General features: G+C 36.1%; 1 protein-coding gene across 1 annotated transcript in view; it reads right to left on the bottom strand.

The window, feature by feature from the left end:
* The window catches only part of EPC2 (enhancer of polycomb homolog 2), a 183,927-nt gene that overhangs the window by 118,631 nt on the left and 40,957 nt on the right, over nucleotides 1-24,339 (bottom strand). The window contains exon 2 of the mRNA XM_074215134.1: nucleotides 12,910-13,069. Within this exon, the coding sequence (XP_074071235.1) occupies nucleotides 12,910-13,069 (160 nt within the window). The remainder of the gene's footprint in view (nucleotides 1-12,909; nucleotides 13,070-24,339) is intronic.

Raw genomic sequence — 24,339 nt, 5'->3', positions numbered from 1 at the left:
TTAAACAGGATATAATTTCCTAGGGAGCGGGGTACCTGGTAACTTTTACCAATTCAGATCAGCAGTTATTCTTCAACTTATAGTCAAAGAAAAATGTATCAAAGAAAAGATGTGAGTCTAGGTCTCCTGGACTTGAAAGAGACCTGATCTTTTTCCTATCATGTCACAAAGCCTCAATTAACCTGGTTTGTTGTTGCTGTTTTAAAAGAACAACCATGGTTAAGGAGAAAGTATACTTTAATAGTTTTTGTGAAGACTATACTAAAAATATAAGGTCAGGGTGACCTAGGTACTTGAGATTTCTCAACTTCTGGCATAACATTACTTTAACTTTCTAAAATTTTAAAACAAAACCATGCCATTTTTCTCACAAACCAAAGGCCAATGAAAGAATCAGCTGGTTACTTTGCTATTGTCTGGGTTAAGAAAAAATATAATCAGCATTCATTTTTCTACAACTGTCCAAATAACTCATTTTACTGTCTCTCTTACAATTTCCTATTATCCTACACCTTAGTCTTTTAAGCTGCAATATTTGGGAATCCCAAGATTTTTGATTGTTTGATCACTGATTATATGGTAGTGAAAAATCAAAGAATTATGAAAGTTATAGATGGTTTGGGAACTAAAAAAACAGATGACGACAACTTTTTCCTCTACTTTTTCTGAAAGAATCTCAAAAGATAATATAAAAATATTTCATGTGAAGTAATTGCAAACTTGCCATTATTCCTGGGGAAAAGACACCCTGAAATAGATCAGCTGAAAATCAATAACTGAAGAGCAAGAAATAATATAACAAATTCAAAATATAAAAAACAATATTAAAAACAAAAGAAAATTAAGAAATCTGACATGAGAAAGAAGTAACTAGGGGTGGGTAGGTGGGTAGGTAGATAGAGGACAGGTCTGGAGTCAGGAGGATCTGAGTTCAAATCCAATCTCAGACACTTAATAATTACCTAGCTGTGTGGCCTTGGCCAAGCCACTTAACCCCATTGCCTTGCAAAAACTTAAAAAACAACAACAACAAATCAAGTAACCTGGAAATGAGATCAAGGAGAAGTAATTTAAGAAAATCAAAAAATAGTGATTCTTGAAGATAAAAAGCATGGACACTTGATTGTTTAAAATCATTAATGAAAACTGCTTAGATACAATAGAAGTGAAGGGCAAAGAAAAGATAGAACCCAACAAGCAACTTTTCCTCAAAAGAAAAAGTTTATGAATATCATCAGCCAAAATTCAGAGAACCCATGTCAAAAAAAAAAAAATTTCATACATCTAGAAGTATGTCAGGCAGCTAGCTGGTGCAGTGAATAGAGCACTTGTCCTGGAGTCAGGAGTACCTGAGTTCAAATCCCGCCTCAGACACTTAATAATTACCTAGCTGTGTGGCCTTGGGCAAGCCACTTAACCCCATTTGCCTTGCAAAAAAAAAAAAACAAAAACAAAACCTAGAAATAAGTATGTTAAATACCAAAGGGCCAAAAGTTGAAGTGTAAGACTTGGCAGTTTCTACTAAATCAGATATCTTGAAATACAGTACTTCAAAAGGTAAAAAGCAAAGGCTTTTAAAATCAAGAATAACTTTCCCTATAAAGCTAGGGAAGGGAAATAAAGCTTTAATGGAATAAAGAACTGTGATAAGTTGGAATTTGTAAATCCAATCACAAGTCAAGAGAAGTCTGGAACAGTAAATTTATTAAAAAGTTGGAAGGAGTTATATGATGATATCATACTAAAACTCTTATAAGAGAAAAGAAACAAGTGTCCCAACAGAAATTTTGAAGCTTCAAAAGGTTTTGAGGGAGTTAACTATAAAAAGAGGAGGACTTTGGGTGGATTAATTCTGTTCTAAAAAATTGGGAAGGGGAACAGCTAGGTGGCCAGTGAATAGAGCAGGAGTCAGGAGGACCTGAGTTCAAATTTGACCTCAGACACTTAATACTTAAGTGTGTGACCTTGGGCAAGTCACTTAATCTCACTGTCTTACAAAACAAAAACAAACTCAGAAATTAAAGAATTGGAAAGGGAGAAAGAAGAGAATGTTAAAGTAATTCTACAACAAAAAAAAAAGAGAGTAGAACTTGCTATTTCTTATAATTGAAGTGTATTAAAAAAAGGGAAAGAATAGACATCAAATGATCATTCTTATGTGAAACTAATACAGAACATGGGGTAAAAATACATCAAATTCAACAGAAAAATAGAAGAAAGTAGGGAAAGGTAGAGTTAATAGGAATAATAATACTAAGGAGGAAATAGAAACAAGCAAAAACAAATTTCCTGATTTGGGAGGAGGGGAGGAGTGACTAGAATCTAATTGGGAACAAGCTGAACAAACTGATATATGAATATGTTTTTACACATGATAAATTGTTAAGAGATGCTTTCAGAAAATCCTAGATAGCATGAACTGATGCATAGTGAAGTAAGAAAGACCAGGAGGAAAAAAAAATTACATCATTAAGAAAAAGAACTTTGAAATACTTAAGAACTCTAATCAATATAATGGTCAACCATGTCACCAAAGAAGTTTTAAAAAAGTATTTCACGCCTTTCATCAGAGAAGTGGTGGTCTTAAGATGCAGAAAGAGACAGTCCTTTCTGGACATGGCCACCATATGGACTAGTTTTGTGTGATGATGCTTATTTATTGCAAGGAATATTTCTCCCTCTTTTTAATTGGGGATAGGGAAAAGGAGAAAGGAGGGATTGTAAGAGTAATGCTCAAAAAAAAAAGATCACTGATTCTTTTTAAATGTACAAAAAAAAAGTTCAGAAGGAAACAGGTAAGAGTAGGATAGTTTTTTTAATTTAAAATAAATTTTTTCAATTGCATATAAAGATAGTTTTCAACACTGATTTTTTGTTAGATTGAGTTTCACATTGTTCTGTCTCCCTCTCTTCCTCTACCTCTCCCCATGACAGCAAATAAGTTATAGATGTATAATCAAAGCTTAACACATTTCTATATCAGTTGTGTTGTGAAAAAAGAATCACAGCAGGGAGAGAAGAAAGATAGTGCCATTAAAGAACATTATCATGTAAAGGTGATAGGTATAAAACAGTGGGAGAATGGAGTTCAACTGTGGCGAAGAAGAACAAAAAAAAGAACAGCTAGGTGGCACAGTGGATAGAGCACTGGCCCTGAATTCAGGAGGACCTGAGTTCAAATCTAACCTCAGATACTTAATAATTACCTAGCTGTATGATCTTGGGCAAGTCACTTAACCCCATCTGCCTTGCCAAAAGACAAAAACAAAACAAAACAAAGAAGAACAAAGAAGGAAGAAAGTGGAACAATATAGACACTTATTACCTTTATCCCTCCTGTCCAGCAACTGGAAGTATACATGGCTTCATAAAGGACTTTGTCTAAGGTTAGGACACTTAATACAGGATTTGTGAACTTAATATTTTGATAACTATTTCATTATGATTGATTTCCTTTGCAACCCTATGATTTTCCTTTATGTATTTAAAAATATTCTGAGAAAAGAGGTCCAACAGACTTAACAACATTGCCAAGGAACCCAGTACCAAAAAAAAAAAAAGTTCAGAACCCATGGTCTTGGAGAAATTTCTTCATAAGAATGCTCCTGAGAAAGAGTTATATCTTCCTTGATATCATCTCCAGACAAATAATACCTTTCACCTCCTCACCATCTCCAGTTACCACCCAGCATGATAGTGTATATACAGAATGAGAGATAGGATAAAACAGCCTTAAGAATGGAAACTATATATGGTAAAGAAAAGGGTAGGACCCTTTGTTTTGGGGGATACATAATAATTCCTGTCTCACAATACTGTTTCTGTTTGACATTACCCTCCTTATGAATTAACAGTGCCAAGACAAAAGCAAAACAGTTCAGTTGTTTTTGTTTTTGTTTAAATGTAGGATGGAGCATGAAAACAACAAAAGTAATAAGAGATACTGGAAAGGAGAGATACCTCCAACTTAGTACCTCAGAAATCCAATGAAGATACAGAAAGAGTAAAAACGGAACAAGTATGATTATAGTCCTCAAAAGAGAATACAAAATTCAGATTGGAGTGAAGAGAAAAAGACCAAAAAAGCAAAGGAAAACTTGGGGAAAAGTAAAGTAAAATCATTACCAAAACTGAGAGACTAAAGGAAAAGAGGAGAAATTGTGAAAAAATTAACTGAGGGAAAGAAAAGGAAAATGGAGAGAAATATAAAAAGAAAAACTAAAAATTAAAGTAAATTAAAAGTGATTCAGGTAGGGTAAGGCAAATAAGAAAACTATGAGAATAAACTAGCATGAAAGTGGCATTAGAAACTAATCCTAGGTACAAAAAAAATTAAAATAAATGAAATAAAAGCCTAATAAACCGTAATTTAAAATAGAAATGGACAATTAAAAAATAGCTAGACTTTATATAGCACCTCTTATGACTTGTAGAGTGACTTCATTTGTTATCTCATTTGATTTCCACAACATTTTAAGTGAGATGGTATTATTATCCCTACTTTACAGTTATGGAAACTTAAGTTAAGAAAGGTTAAATTACTTACCTAGGGACACATACCTAATAAGTGTCAGAGTCAGAATTTGAACTAAGGTCTTCCGGACTCCAAGTCTAATCCTCTATCTATTGAACCACCTAGCTACCTCCAAAAATAGAGCAACATGATTTAAAAAAACAAAATCCAAATTCTGTCACACAAGAAAGGAACCCCCAAATTAAAGATACACAATGAAAATGAAAAGCAAGAAAACAATTCACTACTTATCAGGTTATTCCAAAATAAAAAGGGAGTTGTAAAACAAAACAAAAATAAAAATTTATAATATTAAGAGAGATAAACAGGGAAAACTCTAAAGGAACCATGGAAAAGGAACCAATATCAACAACAAACAAGTATACACAAAATGGTATAGAATCTAAATTCATAACAGAAAAGTTTATTTAATCACTCTTAACCATAGAAAATTTGATTAAGAAAAATAAACAAGGAATATATAGAACTGAACAAAAACATGGAGAATTTAAAACTGAAGGGTTTAAAGTATCTGATGGGACCATTAAAATGTGTGTTTGTACATGTGTACATATATGTGTGTGCGTGCATTTTTCTTGGCACTACATAGTATCTTTACAAAAATAGCAGGTACATTCTGAAGTACCACCTAACATTTACCATAATAGCTACTAATATGACAGAAAAGGAAAATGATATAAATACTGGAGGGAATGTGGGAAAATTCAGCTACTAATGTATCACTGGTATAGTTTTGTACTTATCCAACCACTGTGGAGAACAATTTGGAATTATGCCCAAAAAGCAATCAAACTGTATATCCATATCCGAAAGAGATCCCCTCCCCCACAAAAGGGGTAGGGGTTCAGTGCGATGGAGAAAGGATCTATTTGTACAAAAATATTTATACAAGCTCTGTTTGTGGTGGTCAAGAATTGGACATTGAGGGGATACCCAGCAACTGGGGAAAGGCTGAACAAGTTATGGAATACTATTGTGCTATAAAAAAATGATGAGCAGGTGGGTTCAGAAAAAGCTGGAAAGACTTGCATGAACTGATTTGATTAAAGTGAGCAACAACAGAAGAATACTGCACACAGTAACAGCAATACTATATGATGATCAACTACAAATGACTTAACAGTTGTCAGCAATACAACTGTACAAGACAATTCCAAAGGCCTCACGGTAGAAAATGTTAAGTACCTCCATAGAAAGATTGACAGAGTCTAAATGCAGATCAAGGAAAACTATTTTTCACTTTTTTCTTCCATCTTATACATATAAGAAATAAAACCAGGACTGCAAGGGTAGAGGGATCATAAATAACATAAAAAGAAGAAATATTAAAAGCAAACTTTAGAAATCAAAAGACAATAAAAGTAGGAATTTACCTGGGGAAAGCAAGCCAAAAATAAACCCAAAATGTATTTCATTGATAAATGAGGATTTACTAAGTACCTACTATTTGCTAGGTACTTTATTATGTAAAAATAAGAATACAACAATAAGTCATAGGGTCAGAGCTCAAAAACTGAAAGTTCATCTTGTCTGACCTTCTCTTTTTGGAAATGAGAAACCTGAAGCCCAGAGAGGTTAAGTGATTTACTGAAGGTCACACACATAGTATGAGGTAAAATTTGAACCTGTATCTGAAGAAAAAAAAAAATCCCTTCTACCTTTTTTATCCCAATCTAGATCCTAATTATACTCTCCAATGTGCTAGCTATGTTTCTCAATTTTGTGGAATTGCAAATATAATAAGCATATTAGCATCTAGTTAGATCTTTATCCAAACCACTGACAAAAATGTTGGAAAAAACAGTCAAACACAGATTCCTATGAAGACCACTTTATTAACTTTACCTGCTAAGTTAAATCAGTAAATCAAAACATTTATTAAACTTCTATATGTCAGGCACTTTGCTATTTGTGGATAACAAAAGACATACATGAAACAGTCCCTGTTCTCAAGAAGTCAACATTCTCTCAAGGAGATAACATGTATAGGTATATTAAAAATATTAAATAAAAACAAGGTAATTTTTGACAGAGGCACTAAAAAAAAATCAGAAAAAAAGGTTTCATGCAAATGGTACACTTATTCTACGACATGGTGGTATGGAATAAACACATTCAAGAATGAAATACACTCATGTGAAACAACAAATTGAAAACATGGAGCTAGAATGTTACAGAAGAAACTAGTAAAAAAGGCCAGCTTGCTGAACAATAGAGTTTGTGAAGGGGAGCAAAAAACTGGAAAGGTAGTCTGGGATGAGGTTTTAAAGGGATTTAAATGTCAAAAACAGGAGATTTTATTTTATTCTAGATGTAATAAAGAATCACTGGAATTTACTGAAGGGATCTGGAAGGTAGGGAATGGGGAGGAAGAGATTGGTCAAATCTATTCAATCATTTTGGCAGTTATATGAAAGAATGAAGTAAAGAGAGATCTGAGGCAGGATGACCAATTAGAAGGATATTTTAATAGTTTAGGCAACAATAACAATGTGCTAAGAAAACACTAATGATATAATATGCAAAGAAGCATATAGGATAAATAAACTAAAAGTTCCATATAAAAACCAAACAAATATTTTGAAAAAAATCTGATATAGAAAAAATTAAAACAATAAAATATTAAATAATACTAAGAACTGGTTCTTAAAAAATAAAACCAAGAATCCAATAGCTAATATGACTCAAAAAAAGAGAAAATTACACTTACCAGAATAAAAAAATGAATATTAAAAAATTACAAAAGGAAAAATTTATCAGTTATCAAACATAAATTTACGATATATCATTGTTATATTTTTAAATGGAAGATTACCCACAAAAATATAAAATTTCTAAATTAACAAAATGTGAATTCGGGATCTTAATCTAAACCTTAGAAAATGAAACTGAGCTAGCCATAAAGTAACCACCAAAAATGGAGTGGGGAAAAGAGAGGGGGGTATTGGGGAAGGAGTACAGACATTCCTACTCTATTAGAGCTTTCAGACTAATAGGGAATTTGCCTTTGTTTCAATACACACACACACATATCTTTAATAAATAAAAAATAAGTACATAGTAAATACAAAATGGTTGTATCGATGACCTAGGTTACTAATAGTTGAGAATTCAAAAAGGTTTTCATGTAGAAAATGGTGCTTTGAGCTGTGTCCTGAAGGAAGACAGGGAATCCATGAAGCATGAGGGAGCACATTTTACTCCTGTGGGAGAAACAGTACAAAGGCACAAATTTGGAAGGTAAGTTTCATATGTGAAGAAGAGAGAGAAAGTTAGTTTAACTAGATGGTAGAGTTCTGGAGAAGAGTAAATTCCAATGAGACCACAAAGATAGATTGAAGCTGATTTGTGAAGGGCTTTAAAAGTTAAACTGAGGGGAGGCAGCTAGGTAGTACAGTGGATAGAGCACCAGCCCTGGAGTCAGGAATACCTGAGTTCAAATCCGGCCTCAGACACTTAATAAGAACCTAGCTGTGTGGCCTTGGGCAAGTCACTTAACCCCATTTGCCTTGCAAAAACCTAAAAAGAAAAAAAAGTTAAACTGAGGAGTTTTCATTTGATACTGTAGACAACAGGAAGCCTCCAAGCTTAACTGAGTGGCATGGTTTATCTGCCTTTTTTTTTTTTTTTTTTTTTTTTTTTTTTTTTAGTGAGAGAAGAGTTGATGACAATACTGAAGTTATGAACTTGGAAGACAAAACGGATGGTGGTGCAAGGAATTTGGAAGAGAGAATTTGTGGGAAAAGATGAGTTCAGTTTGGGGCATGCTGAGTTTGGATGCCTCTGAAACATCTAGATTGAATGTACTTCAGGCAACTGCTAACAACACAGGACTACTGCTCAAAGAAACTGGGAGATGGTTATTCTGAACTCTCAGTTATCTACATAGAGATGAAAGTTAAACCCTATGTGAGCTGATATGGTGATTGTTCACAGAAGAGAACAAAGAAGGAAAAGAAAAGAGAATGCAGGACAGTCTTGAGAAACACACCCACAGGAGAAAAACCAATGGAAAATTGAAAGTATTATTCCCTCATTTAAAAAAAATAAGAGTAGAGGTAACATCAATTTATAGAAAACTTATCGAGAGATTCAATTAAGTCAAGTCATCCCAAAACCATTTAATTATGAAACAGGAAATATCCTTGAGGACAGTAAAGCCACCATATTTACAGTCTAACATAATAATCCCAGATGGTCTGAGAAAAAAAAATATAGAGACAACACTAAAGTGCTCAGAAAAGCAACCAAATTAAACTAAGCATATATAAAGAAAATCCTGCTGGAGGCATCACAAAAAGAACTCAGACCTTATTTATACTGAAAAAAAAGTGACTCAGAAAACATGTCTAATTCTGTCTAACTGAAATAAGTACCCTAAGGGTTCACAGGAACTTGGAAGAAAAGGAAGACAAAACCCAATGAACTAAGGTACTAAGATATATGCCTATTTTTTCCATTTATGTGACTTTAACCATTACTTCTATGCAAATGACTCCCACATCTATATTTGTAGGACTAAACATTCATCTCAAATTCTAGACTGTAATTTCCAACTATGTCATAATCTAAATGTCTCATTGATGTTTTAAACGCAACATTTCTAAAATGCATAACCTCATTTTTCTCCAAAAACTGCTGCTATTTCTAGTCTATCTTTATTAATGAAACTACCTTTTCTATTCATCCAGGTTCTTATTCTTAACCTTGTAATCATTTTTAACTTTTCCTCTTTCACTGATTTTCAACCTCTCATACCTGTTGGCTATAGATGTATGTGTGTTTATGTAATATCTTGCCCTATTGAATATAATAGCAATAATAAAACTTTACAAAAATTATCTCATTTTATCCTCAAAGCATCCCTGCAATGTGTGTGTGTGTGTGTGGGGGGTGTCTATTACCATTCTCATTTTACAGATAGGAAACTGAGGTGGAGAGACATTAAGTGGATGAGCTTACAAAAAGAAAGCATTCAGAGTAGATGTTCTCAAACTTTTTGTGTCATAGACTCCTCTGACTGGTAAAGACTATCAATCCTTTCTCAGAATAATGTTTTTAAAGGCATAAATAAAATTTTATAACATATTATTTATACTATATTACATTTATATTTCAATCATATTGAAATAAAATTATCAAAGTATATAAAATTTAAAAGATTATAGACTCCCAATTTAAGAATTTTTGAAGTGAAGACCAAGAACAGAATCTTGGAGAATTCATAATTAATGGGCCTCCATCCCAGCAGTAAGAGATATATTCATGTATAGCTCCTAAACAGAGTTCTTAGAATTATCAATAAGTGATTTTAATGAAAAATATAGAAAAGAAAGAGGATACCATTCCATTTCCCTTCAAGTATGAAGAAACTAGTGGAAAGTTGGTTTCCCTCTTTGAAAACTGGCCTAAAAGTACAATGCCCATGGACAAGACATCCTTATTCTCAATATTTCTAATCACTCTCCTTTCTTGGGCTTTAAAAGTTTAAATAATGTTTTCTGTGGCTTAATCCACATTCCCTACAATTATTTTGTCTAACTGAAGGTACCCCAAGGGGTCAGAGGAACTTAGAAGACAAAACCGCTGAGATAAATTACCTAAAATTCTAAAAGGACACCCAAAGTATATCGAGGGTTGGAAAGTTGAAATATATTTCCTAGGTGAGTTACATCCTAGAAGGCTGTTTGTCTAACCTGAACTTTAAAAAAATTTTAATATTAACTGGTAGTAATTCATTTCAAAGCATTTCCCACATTCAACTGTTAATTCTCTAGGGGCGGCTAGGTGGCTAGTGGATAAAGCACCGGCCTTGGAGTCAGGAGTACCTGGGTTCAAATCCGGTCTGAGACACTTAATAATTACCTAGCTGTGTGGCCTTGGGCAAGCCACTTAACCCCATTTGCCTTGCAAAAACCTAAAAAAAAAAAAAAAATTATGGCATCAATTGTTAATTCTCAATTTCTCTTCCTTTTCTCAGTAAAATTCTTTCAAAAGCTGTCTACATTCACTACCTCTACTTCCTTTGTCCTCCCTCTTTTCTAAATGCTCTGCAGTTTGGCTTCTAACTTCATTAATCAACAGAAACTGATCTTTCCAAGTTAACAATGATCTCTTTAGGTTTTTTTTTTTTTGCAAGGCAAATGGGGTTAAGTGGCTTGCCCAAGGCCACACAGCTAGGTAATTATTAAGTGTCTGAGACCGCATTTGAACCCAGGTACTCCTGACTGCAGGGCCAGTGCTGCACCACCTAATTGCCCCTACAATGATCTCTTAATTGTCAGAATTAATGATTTTTTCTTAATATTCATTGCTTTTTTTTAACCTCTTTCTGACATCTGACAACCTCCTCTGGGATGGATACCTTTTCATGCATAGGTATTCTGACACTACACTATCCTGACTCTTCTACATTCATATCATGTTTACTAAGGGTATGTATAACCAAGTCTCAGAAGGCTCTGACCTGACTGCTCTCTTTTCTTCTTAACTCTCTCACTTGATGACCTTCATCAGCTCTTAGGACTTCACTTATTACCTCTATGTAGAATTCCCAGATCTTCATTTCTGGTCCTAGACTTTCTTCTAATATCCACTGCCTAGTGGACATTTCTAACTGTAGATACATACCCACAAGAAATTCAAAATCAACATATTCCAAACAGTATAAAAGTGCTTTTCCCCCCAAAACCTACCATTCTTGGAAAATTCCCTATTTCTGAGAGGATACTACTATCTTTCCACAGTCACTCAATTGCCCACTCTCACTTCATCCCATATATCAAATCAGCTGACATTTCTATTTCCATATTTCTAACATGTTCCTTGATTCTTATGACTTTTCTCCATAGAGTTCAGGATTTCATAATATTGTATGATTACACAAACCTCCCGGTTGGTTTATCTGCCTCAACTAACTCTCTCCCCAGTGTATGACCAAATGACCAAGTCATTTTCCTAAATCACCATTCTTATCATGTCACCTTACTATAAAAAATTCAAAGTTCCCAGACTGATCAATGACCAAAAATAAATCTTTCTGCTTGTCATTTAAAGTTCTTCACAATCAGGTCTAGTCCTGGTTTTCCAAACTGATTACACAAGACTCCATTCCATTACAGATATGATCACCTTCTTTGCTTTCCTGTAGTTCCTCATATATACCACTCTTTCTTTCATCTGTATGCTACTGCACTAGCTATCTCCAACTCCTGGAATGATATCCATATTCATCTCTAACTCTTAGAATCCCTGACTCCCTTTAAGGTTCAACTCAAGTCCAACTTCCTTCCCCCCACCTCATCCTCAATACTTCTTCCTCTTCCCTACTATCTGACTTGAATACACTTATATAAGTATATATTGTCTCTTCTATTAAAATTAAAAATACATTCTTTATAAAATATTATGATTGTTTCATCTTCAGAATTTGCCCCAAGGATAGGAGGATGACAGAGGCACCAGGAAATTTAGTATCAATTTTCTAAATGAATATTAACAAACCAGATACATTTTTTCACATTTAATTGAGGAGTGAAATTTTTCTTACAAGATCATCACAGTTAAAATTTCTCCATCAGGTGACAAAGGAAAATATTATATTTTGCTTAAAACACTTCAATAAAAATTTAAAATTCTGCTGGACTCTTATTGAATTTTGCTTTTGGTTCTCAGTTTCTAAGAAGGATCAAAATATCTTTAACTCAAGAAAACAAAAAAACAGAATCTTAAATTACCAATCCTGACAGAGTAATGAATGATAAAATGCTTCAAAGAAAGCCAATGGAAATACTGTCCAGCTTTACTATACTGAAATAAAATCAATTTCAATAAATAGGAGTCTTCAGTCAAAACTAAAGAGTTTGCATTTGCCTAACATAAATGAAATTAACCTAACAAATTGAGATGACAATAAAATCAGAGAACACATCAAATCACAAGAAACTCAATTTTTTTAAAGAAATAGGTGATTGAAAAACACACTCTAACATTCAAGGATTTTTTTGTCATTTATAAAAAATAGTTTTCCTGAATTAGCATTAAAAAAGGTTTCTAAAATTCATCCCTGGCATTAGATTTAATGAAAACTGAACCTTTAAAAATTCTTTACAAGTACCTCATTCTTCCTCTCCTCAAAGTTTAGAAAAAAGTCTAAATGAAATATCAAATAAAACCAACCATAAAGTTCTAAATGCCATATGAATATTAACCTTTGACTACCTATCAAAATGAACTTCAACTTTATAAGCAGGCAGAATACAACCCATTTTGTAAAAATTATAATTGTTTTACCCATGTGTACATATTTTAAAAGAGGAAAAAATGATCAGATAAACTAAAATTGTAAACAGAAAACAATGACTCCACAAACTTACGCTGAATATGAATGAACTGTTTCGGCTGTTTAAACTCTCCTTTGTACAGACGATTATAATAGATGACATTGCTTTCTGCCTCAGGAACTGGAATGACCATGCTCTCTTTCTTTTCTCTAAACACTTGTTGCGCTGAAATTGCTCGCTGTAAATGATGTTCCTGGAAAATGGAAAGTGAGCATTTTAAGTTATGTTAATAATCAAAATTCAATGTACAATTATACTTAACATTTGTACTATTATGTATCAGTAGTCTTAAAGAATCCAAATTATCAGGGCTTTAATTTTTTTCTACCACTAATCATTAGAGAATCAAAGGTAAATCACAGAAATTCTGGCATCATTTATGCATTAAAAAATTAATTTTCAAACTATATGCCATCCAGGGTCAGCATGCATGGTCACCTCCCACTTTTACTTTAACCTAAAAACAAAACCATGAAAACTGACAGTTATTAAAATAATGGTGTGAAACTTAAATGGATCTTTGCTAGCCAAATACTGGTTTAGAAAACTTCGAATTGGCCAAGATGGAGACAAGAGTGGAGGGTGTACTAGGAGCTCTCTCATAAATCTTTGAAACTAAGGACTTTAACTAAATTTTCGAGAGACAGAACCCACAGAGGGACCCAATGAGGCAGTGCTCCTACTCAAGGTAACCTGGAAAGGAGCAGAAAGGCTCTACTCCCTGGGGTCGGAGGGGTGGCCTGCCAGAGCAAAAGAACTTCAGCCTCCCGGAGGCAGCCCCAGGGCGCTAGGAGCCACTGCTCCCAGCAGCACAGGAGTTTCCTGACCTGCGCCCCCGGGAGCACGGGGCACAAAGTGGGGGACCTCTGCCAGAGCTAGCACTTGGAGCCCAGCCCTCAGGGCACACAGCAAGCTGCCTGACCACTGCATTCCAGATCCAGGAAACAGAAGCAGGCAGAGCCAGTAAGCAGGAGCCCCCAGGACATGAGTCCATTGAACTGAGGGTGGGGAGTGAAAAGAGAGAGACTGCCAAGCTCTGTCCTCTGCCCCTAGAACAGGACTCTGGGGCTCTGACCACATTCAGATCCTGATCACAGTCTAGGCCCCCCATAGAACAGCAGCCCCCCCCACCTCAGCCCCGGGGCAGAGGGGAGCGCATATGGTCATTCACAGACCAGGAGGAAGGACAGAGCCTCACACACTGAGACCCTTGTGGGAGTGTCCCAAAAGCTCAGGAAGCACTCCCAAAACAGGCACAGGCTGGGAAAAATGAGCAAGCAGAGAAAAAAGAGGAACACAACTGAGAAATATTTTGCAAATGAGCCCAAGAAGGATCAAAATACTCAGTCTGAAGATGAGGAAGCACAAGCTCCTACATCTAAAGACTCCAAGAAAAACAGAAATTGGGCTCAGGCTATGACAGAGATTAAAAAAGACTTTGAAAATCAAATGAGGGAGTTAGAAGAAAAACTGGGAAAAGAAAGGAGAGAGATGCAGGAAAAACATGAAAATGAAGTCAGCAGCCTAGTCAAGGAAATCCAAAAAAATGCTGAAGAAAATAGCATGCTAAAAACCAACTTAGGTCAAATGGATAAAACAGTTCAAAAAGTTATGGAGGAGAAGAATGCTTTAAAAATCAGAATGGGCCAGATGGAAAAAGAGATAAGAAAACTCTCTGAGGAGAACAAATCCTTCAGACAAAGAACAGAATTCAGGGAGATTGATGAATTTGCCAGAAATCAGGAATCAATACTTCAAAACCAAAAAAATGAAAAATTAGAAGAAAATGTGAAATATCTCACTGAAAAAACAACTGATATGGAAAACAGACTTAGGAAAGATAATTTAAAAATTATTCAAATACCTGAAAGTCATGATCAGGAAAAGAGCCTTGACATCATTTTCAAAGAATTACTACAGGAAAATTGCCCTGATATCCTAGAAGCAGTGGGCAAAATAGAAATGGAGAGAATACACCAATCCCTCCAAGAAAGAGATCCCAAAAAACCAACCCCTAGCAATATCATAGCCAAGTTCCAGAACTCCCAAGTCAAAGAGAAAATATTACAAGCAGCCAGAAGGACACAGTTCAAATATCGTGGAGCTGCAGTCAGGATCACACAGGGCTTAGCAGCAGCTACATTGGAAGCTCGTAGGGCTTGGAATACAATATACCGGAAGGCAAAAGAGCTTAGAATGCAACCGAGAATCAACTACCCAGCAAGGCTGAATGTCCTCTTCCAGGGAAAAAGATGGACTTTCAATGAACCAGGGGAATTTCAAATGTTCCTGTTGGAATGGCCAGAGCTGAACAGAAGGTTTGATCTTCAGATACAGGACTAGGGTGAAGCATAGAGATTGGAGGAGAAGGGGAAAATATGAGGGACTTAATGATGATGAACTGCATGTATTCCTGTATAGAAAAGTGACACTGATAATACTCATACGAACCTTCTCAGTTAATAGAGCAGGTAGAGGGAGCTTTTATAGTTGAAGCACAGGAGAAAGCTGAATTTGAAGATAAAATATGGTGTAAAAATGGAGTCAATAGAAAAAAGGGAAAAGTAATGGGAGAAAGAAAAAGGAGAGGGGGGAATAGGCCAAGATATTTCATATAATAAGATTTTTCTTTATTATAATGAGCCATTGCAATGATATGGAAGGGGGGAAGGCAAGGGGGAACAAGGGAATCTTCGCCCTTATCAGAGGTGGCTAGGAGAGGAAACAGCATATATACTCAATGGGGTATAGGCATTTGGAGTAGGAAGGGGGGGGGAACAGGGGGAAGGGGGAGATGTGAGTGATGGAAGAGAGGATGGACCATGGGGCGAGAGTGGTCAGATATAACACATTTTCTTATTTATTGCAAGGGGCTGGGATTGGATGGCCTGTCCGGGACCACAGGGCCAGGTGGAATCTGGGCCTAAAGGGTGGTATGGGGGCTCGAGGCCTCTTGGCCCCAAGGCCAGGGATCTGTCTGCTGCGCCACTCAGCGACCCTACAGCAGAGTCAGAGTGAAAAGAGAGAGAGAAAATACAGTACATGGTAGGGGAGAAATACGAAAGGAGGGAGTTGCGATCAGCAATGGCAACGCTGGAAAAATATGGAAGTAACTTTTGTGATGGACTTATCATAAAGAATGTGATCCACCCACGACAGAGTTGTTGGTGTTGGAACAAAGAATCAAACACATCTTTTATTATTATTATTATTTGGGGGGGTGCAGGGCAAATGGGGCTGGGTGGCCTGCCTGGGGCCACATAGCAGAGTGATCCTTGGGTGTCTGAGGCTGGATTTGGCCCCGGGTGCTCCTGGCTCAAGGGTCAATGCTCTGTCTACCACCCAACCACCCCTACTATTATTATTATTTTATTTTATTTTGGGTCTTTTTTTTCTTTTTCTTTTTTGGTTTTTGCAGGGCAGTGGGGTTCGGGTGGCTTCCATATCACACGGCTGGGTGATTGTTGGGTGTACGGGGCCAGATGTGGGCTTGGGTGCTCGTGGCTCCAGGGCTGGTGCTCCGTCCACTGCTCCACCTGGCTATACTTACAATTATTACTATTATTTTTTTTAATTTTAATTTTTTTCTCTCCCCTTTACTTTATCGCTGAAGCAAGTCTATATTTATGGGGGGGAGGGGGTATCTTGTTCACTCTTAAACAAGAATATTTTACTAATGTAAAAATAACATTAATTGTACAAAATGAGAATATTAAATTAAAAAAAAAGAAAACTTTGAATTATGGGGAGGCTAGATAGCACAGTGGATAGAGCACTGGCCCTGGAGTCAGGAGTCTTGAGTTCAAATCCGGCCTCAGACACTTAATAATTACTTAGCTGTGTGGCCTTGGGAAAGCCACTTAACCCCATTTGCCTTGCAAAAACCTAAAAAAAAAAAAGAAAAAAGGGAAAAGAAAACTACAAATTAATAATAGCTATGCTGCATATTATTCTTATTTATTGTACTAAATATTTCTCAATTACATTTTAATCTAGTTCGGGCTCCATTCAGTGCAGGTACCTTGCAGCCTCAGTTTGACATCTTTGAACTAGAAGATGCTAATTTTTCTAGAGATTCAATTATGTTCAATATTCCTAAAGTAAAGAAGACCTTTGAAAACAAAAATAAAACAAAAAAAGAATGCTCTGATTAACCCAGAGCTAACAAAAGAGAAGAACTATTAATACTAGACTCAATTTCCACAGATTTTGCTTGATTATTTTGCTTGTGTCTTTTGTTCATCTACATTTCCATGACATATATTGCATATGAATATATGCAAGCATACATGCAGTGCATGTAAATATCTTTAACAACCACTTCAAATGGACAATGAGCTAGACCATGATTTCAACACAAGGAGAGCAAGCTAAATTACCTGTGAGAAACTACAAGGTTATCTTTTTTTAGACTCCAAATTTATGCCTAAAACAACTTCCCATTGTTTAAATATTAGCACTTTAATGGTGTTGTGGTATCGCTAAAAGTAATAGAGCCTTATGGTCTTTTGACATTTCAGTATTTTTTTCAAGGGAAAGAACATATAACATGTACACACAACATTCCCTTAACTCCCATACCTGACTAGCACCCCTCCTCAATTATCTCTCTTAATTTCTCTAACTTTATTCAAGGCACAGATCAATTGCCACCTTCTAAGCCTCCTACAATCACCACTCTCAATTGTTAGTGCCCTATCTCAAATTTTCCTGTATGTAACCTTTTGATATTTATTTGTATTTTTCTCTTTAGAGTAATTGTGTATCTACTTATATACAATGGCAGACTCTAAAATTAGAGTATGAACTGTTTCATTTATTATTTGTATCCCCATTGCGTCTGGCAGAGAGTAGGCATTTTTAATGAATATTTATTGACTGGTTGATATATTGAACAAGAATCCAAATAAAGGATTCCATAAAAGCTATTTTTATATAAAAAATAGAAGGGTAAAGTGGTAAAGTGTTTTCCTGGGTTAACCTTGAATATACAAAGAATGAACCTCAAAACTTTGGGCAAACCCTCTAGGACACATATTTAGAAGGACACGGACAAGACTGACAAAGGATGAACAAGCTGTAACAGGTCTCAGTGAATACTCTGAATACTTTGGAGGGAATGTTCACATAGCTGAGATTATTGATCCACTTGAAAAATTAAATATATAAACTTAACAGTAGAATATCTAGGAAAAAAACAAAAACATAGTTTTGTTTTTCTTAGGTATATAAAATATCATTATATAAAAAACATCTAAGGTTAAAACTTGGGGGAAATCAATGCAAGCAATTGGATTTAGTTATAATCAATAAACATTTATAAAGTACCCACACTGTGTGCCAGGTACTGTTGTTAGGAGCTGTGAATACAGTACTCTCAAGGAAATGGTACATTCTATCAGAGAAAACAAATATGCATATCTTCATTATGTATAAAATAAATACAATGTCACTTTGGGAATAAGCAAAATGTGAAGGCAAAGAGGGAACACAAAGAAGCAAAATGAAAAGTTATTTGAAAGTAACAGCAAAAAGTCAAGGCCGGAGCAGGTCATAGAATCTAATAAGTTTAAAAAGATAGGCTGGATTCAGGTTATAAAGGACTATGAATTTACAAAGGACTCTGAGGAGTCCTCAATTGACAAACAGCTAAATGATGTTAGTAGCATTCAAAAGAAGATATCCAAGCTAACAAAGTGGGGGGAAAAAATGCTCCAAAATTTCTAATTTGAAAAATAAAAATCTCTGCAAATTCAATGTCACATATATTAAACTGATCAAAATAAAAATGCTGTAAGACTTGTGGGGAAAACAGGCCCATTAAAACATTTGATACATGCAGTTTTGGTGAAATAGAAATCTGTATAAAGAGGCACCTGATTGGCACAGTATATAGAATGTTGTACTTGAAGTCAGGAAGATCTGACTCAGTGCTGCCTCAGTCATAACTAATTCTGTAACCCTGGGGCAAATCACTCAGCATCTTTACCTGCCTTTGCTTTCTTCAACTATAAAATGAGGTAACTTCTAGCACCTATCTGGCCAGGGTTGTAAGCACTGAAAGATATCACATATGGAATGTACTTTGCAAATCTTAAATCACCATTTGCTTTTAGTACTAGACCTCAAAGCTGTTAGTCAACTGTTGTTTCAATCAATAGATATTTCAGTAAGTCAAATTAATTGTGAACATTTTTATTTCAAGAATGAAAAAACTAAGGTTCTTTTTCCCCAAAAAATTTCTATCTGAATGATTGATTCGAGTAATTTCTTTAAAAAAAATAAGATTATGGGGGCAGAGAAAAGATGGTGACAGGAGAGGATCGTCTCTTAGGTGCTCTCTCTCTGATATTTCCAAACTTATAAAGTAAGGACTCTAACTGAAGTTTTGAGAGATAGAGCCCACAGAGGGATCTAGTGAGGCAGCCCAAGGTTACCTGGAAAAGAGCAGAAAGCTCCGCTCCACAGGGTTAGATGAGTGGCTGGCCAGAGCAAAGGAACTTCAGCCTCCCAGGGGCAGCCCCAGGGCACTGGGAGCCTCGGCTCACAACAACAGGGGCAATTTGCTGACCTACACCCCAGGGAGTACCAGGCAAAACTTGGGGGATCAGCAGGGGACCTCTGCCAGAGTGAGCACATGAAGTCCAGCCCTCAGAGCACTAGGTAAGCAACAGTGGTGAGGCAGCCCAGATCCAGGAAAAGGAAGCAGGTGGAGCCAGTAAGCAGGAGCCCCCAGGCAACTAAGCCTTGAGCACTCAGCCTAACCAAACATAGAGGAGTGGAGAGAGACTTCCTAGATCTGTCCTCTGTCCCTGGAACAGGACTCTGGGGCTCTGACCACATTCAAATTCTGATCACTGTCTATGCCCCCAATAGAACAGCAGGGCCCCCCATCTCAGCCCCATGGTAGATGGGGTGCTTGTGGTCATTCACAGACCAGGAGGGAAGACAGAGCCTCACACATGGAGATCCTTGTGGGGGAGGGGGTGACCCAATAATACTCAAAAGCTTAGGAAGCACCCCAAAACCAGGTACAGGCTGGATAAATAAGTAAACAGAGAAAAAAAGAGGAGCACCATTGAGAAATATTTTGTCTATGATCTGAAGAAGGATCAAAATACTCAATCTGAAGATGAGGAAGTACAATCCCCTACTTCTAAAGACTCCAAGAAAAACAGAAATTGGACTCAGGCTATGACAAAGCTCAAAAAAACCTTTGAAAATCAAGTGAGGGGGGCAGCTAGGTGGCGCAGTAGATAGAGCACCGGCCCTGGAGTCAGGAATACCTGAGTTCAAATCCGGCCTCAGACACTTAATAATTACCTAGCTGTGTGGCCTTGGGCAAACCATTTAACCCCAGTTGCCTTGTAAAAAAAAAAAAAAAAAAAAAAAACTAAAAAAAAAATCAAGTGAGGGAGATAGAAGAAAAATTGGGAAAAGAAATGAGAGAGATGCAGGAAAAACATGAAAAAGAAGTCAGCAGATTAGTCAGGGAGATCCAAAAAAAAAAAACGCTGAAGAAAATAACATGTTAAAAACGAGCAGAGGTCAAATGGATAAAACTGTTCAAAAAGTTATTGAGGAGAAGAATGCTTTAAAAAGCAGAACTGGCCAGATGGAAAAAGAGATAAGAAAGCTCTCTGAGGAAAACACATCCTTCAGATGTAGAGTGGAACTAAAGGAAGCTGCTGACTTTACGAGAAGTCAAGCCACAATACTTCAAAACCAGAAGAATGAAAAATTAGAAGAAAATGTTAACATCTCATTGAAAAAAACAACTTAAGAGGTGGCTAGGTGGCGTAGTGGATAAAACACCGGCCTTGGAGTCAGGAGTACCTGGGTTCAAATCCAATCAAGACACTTAATAATTATCTAGCAGTGTGGCCTTGGGCAAGTCACTTAACCCCATTGGCCTTACAAAAACCTAAAAAAAAAAAACAACAACTGATATGGAAAACAGACTCAGAAAAGGTAATTTTAAAATTATTGGGATACCTGAAAGTCATAATCAGGAAAAGAGCCTTGACATCATTTTCAAAGAATTACTACAGGAAAATTGCCCTGATATCCTAGAAGCAGAGGGCAAAATAGAAATGGAGAGAATACATCGATCTCCCTGAGAAAGAGATCCAAAAAAAAAAAAAACTATAGCCAAGTTCCAAGTTCTTGTGTGCAGTCAAGATCACACAGGACTTAGCAACAACTACATTAAAAGCTCATAGGGCTTGGAGTATAATATTCTGGAAGGCAAAAGAGTTCGGAATGCAACCGAGAATCAACTACTCAGCAAAACTGAACATCCTCCTCCAGGGGAAAAGATGAACTTTCAATGAACCAGGTGAATTTCAAATGTTCCTCTTGGAATGGTTTGATTTTCAAATACTGGACTCAGGTGGGAGGAGAAGGGGAGAAGGATGTCATGTATTCCTACATAGAAAAATGATACTCATAATACTCATATGAACCTTCTCATTTAATAGAGCAGGTAGAAGGAGATTTTATAGATTTTTTTATTACAATGAGTTATTTCAATGATATGGAAGGGGGGAAGGCAAGCAGGAATGAGGGAACCTTTACTCTCATCAGAGGTAGCTCAGAGAGGAAACAGCATATATATTCAATGGGGTAGAGACATTTACAGTAAGAAGGAGAGAAGGGGGACAGGGGGAAGGTTGGGGTGTGAGTGATGGAGGAAAGGATGGACCACGGAGGAAGAGTGGTCAGATATAAAGGACTACGAATTTACAAAGGACTCTGAGAGTCCTTTTTTACTTCTTGCAAGGGGCTGTGATTGGATGGCCTGTCTGGGACCATAGAGCCAGGTGGATGCTGGGCCTAAGGGGTGGTATGTGGGCTGGGGCCTCTTGGCCCCAGGGCCAGGGATCTGTCTGCTGCTGCTGTGCCACTCAGCTACCCTACAGCACATTTAAGAAAAGGGACGGAGTGAAAGGAGAGAGAAAATATAGTATATGGTAGTGGGGAAGTATGAATGGAGGGAGTTGCGATCAGCAATGTCAATGGTGGAAAAATATGGAAGGAGCTTTTGTGATGGACTTATCATAAAGAATGTAATCCATCTGTGACAAAGCTGGAGGTGTTGGAATACAGACTGAAGCACGTTTATTATTAATGTTGTTGTTGTTGTTGTTGTTGTTGTTATTTATTATTGGTGTTGCAGGGCTAATGGGGCTGGGTTGCTTGCCTGGGGCTGCACAGCTGGGTGATTGTTGGGTGTCTGAGACCAGATTTGGACCCGGGTGCTCCTGACTCCAGGGCTGGTGCTCTGTCCGCTGCACCACCTAGCCGCCACTACTACTACTACTACTACTACTACTACTACTACTACTACTACTTATTGTTATTATTATTTTTATTTTATTTTGGGTCTTTTGGGGGTTTTTTGGTTTTTGCAGGGCAATGGCGTTGGGGTGGCTTGCCCGGGGTCACATAGCTGGGTGTCTGGGGCTGGATTTTGGCTCAGGTGCTCCTGGCTCCAGGGTCAGTGCTCCATCCACTGCACCACCTGTCTGCACCTATTATTATTTTTTTAATTTAATTTTTTCTCTTTCCTTTACTTTATTGCTCATGTGGATCTATATTTTTTAGGGGGAAGGGAGTATTATGTTTACTCTTAAACAAGAATATTTTAGAAATGTATAAAAAACATTATTTGTACAAAAATAAGAACAAAGAAAGGAAAGAAAAAAATAAGATTATAAAATCAATACCATGGACCTTGGATGTCTAGTAAACTCCCCTCATTTTACAGAGGAGGAAAAAGACCTATGAACTTAAATCATTTGCCAAAATTGTTAAACAGAAAAACTGGAATCTGAATCCAAGCCTTATGGCTTCAAATAAAGAAATTAATGTGTTGGTGAACTCCATTTCCTATCATTGTTGACTACTCCTGAATGAAGAAAAAAATAAAAACCAGAAAAACCTCTGGAACTATAATTTAAAAGGAAAAGGTATTGAAAAGTATTAAAATTAAGTCCACATATTGCTAAAATATTCTAAATTTAGTGTGGTTAATTAAACCAAGTTAATTGTCATATAACATTAATTTCACATAATACCAGCATTATTCTAAAATAACAATAGAATTTTTTAAATTTCTCTACCGCTCTGGTGGGTAAAAAAATATTAGACAAGAAAATAAAACCATTTTACTAAAGCAGCAATTCAAATTTTGGAATAATTAAAATTTAAGACTAAAAGAAAGTTCTAGATAGCTTAAACAATTTCTAGGAAAAAATAGCTATATACAAAAAATATTATGTTATATATTTTCAAGTATAGGACAACTAGGTAGTTAGTCAGGAAGACTCATCTTCCAGGGTTCAAATCTAGTCTCTGACCCTAGACAAATCATTTAATCCTAGTCTGCTTCAGTTTCCGTATTTGTAAAATGAGATGGAGAAGGAAATAACAAATCACTCTAGTATCTTTGCCAAGGAAACCCCCAAAAAGGGTCCTGGAGAATCAGACACTGAAAACAACTAAACAACAAAATTTCTCAAGTATGACAAGTATTATCAAGAAGTTAATAAAATCTATTAATCTGCAAAGTTTAAAAAATTTTATCTCAGTGTCAGTTTAGCTAATAACTGCTTAAGCAAGAAATTAACCACCATTCCAGACAATATAACACAGAACTAAACACTTCTAAAAACTACCACATAAAATTATTTTGACTAAAAAGATAGCAGCTGTAAAAAGTGTATAATAAAGCACAAGAAAAGAGCAAGACTCGGGGTAGGGGGAGAGCAAGGTATGAATATCTATAGTGCAAGAGCAACTAGTCAGATCTGCAGAGGACTTTATTATATACATTACATTATTGGTTCCTAACAACCATGGAGAGCAAGAATCACAAATATTATATCCTCCCCCCAATTCCAAACCATTAAAAACCAAGACAACAAGAATAGAAGTTCAGATAGGTTATGCCATGTCATATATACAGGAAGTTAGAATCTAAACCTATGCCTTTTTAGAACTAAATTTAGTGTTTTCCTCTAACATACCATGTATGTTTCCACTTAATACTTTACAACTATTCTTAACCATGGTATATCAGAGTAATTTAACTAAAAATTAAGAATATCTGCCCTCATCTTTGCTGAAGTTTCTTAGTTTATTAGTTTCAAACAAGATTTTATTTCTTATGAGAAAGTCAGCAACTTTGAAAACAACTATAATGCTCTCACCGAGTTCTGGTATTTGAACAAGAAATATGTTGAGGTGTTCACAAAACATTACAATCAAATTCTCACTACAATTAACTCAATAGAACAAGCAAGTAAATTTTAAATAGTAGAACTGCATCACAATGCTTGGCTAAAAATTATTTTCAGTCCACACAAACTGGTTTCTATTGTCCACTCCATTCTGGGGAGGGTTGTCCAACATTCATTTTCACTTGAATTGATTCAAAGAGAGGATACACAAACAATCAGT

Source organism: Macrotis lagotis, chromosome 1 (assembly GCF_037893015.1).
Source record: "Macrotis lagotis isolate mMagLag1 chromosome 1, bilby.v1.9.chrom.fasta, whole genome shotgun sequence".
NCBI classification, from domain to species: Eukaryota; Metazoa; Chordata; class Mammalia; order Peramelemorphia; family Peramelidae; genus Macrotis; species Macrotis lagotis.
The sequence above is the reverse complement of the archived record's forward strand: the minus strand, read 5'-3'. Positions and strand labels throughout refer to the sequence as shown.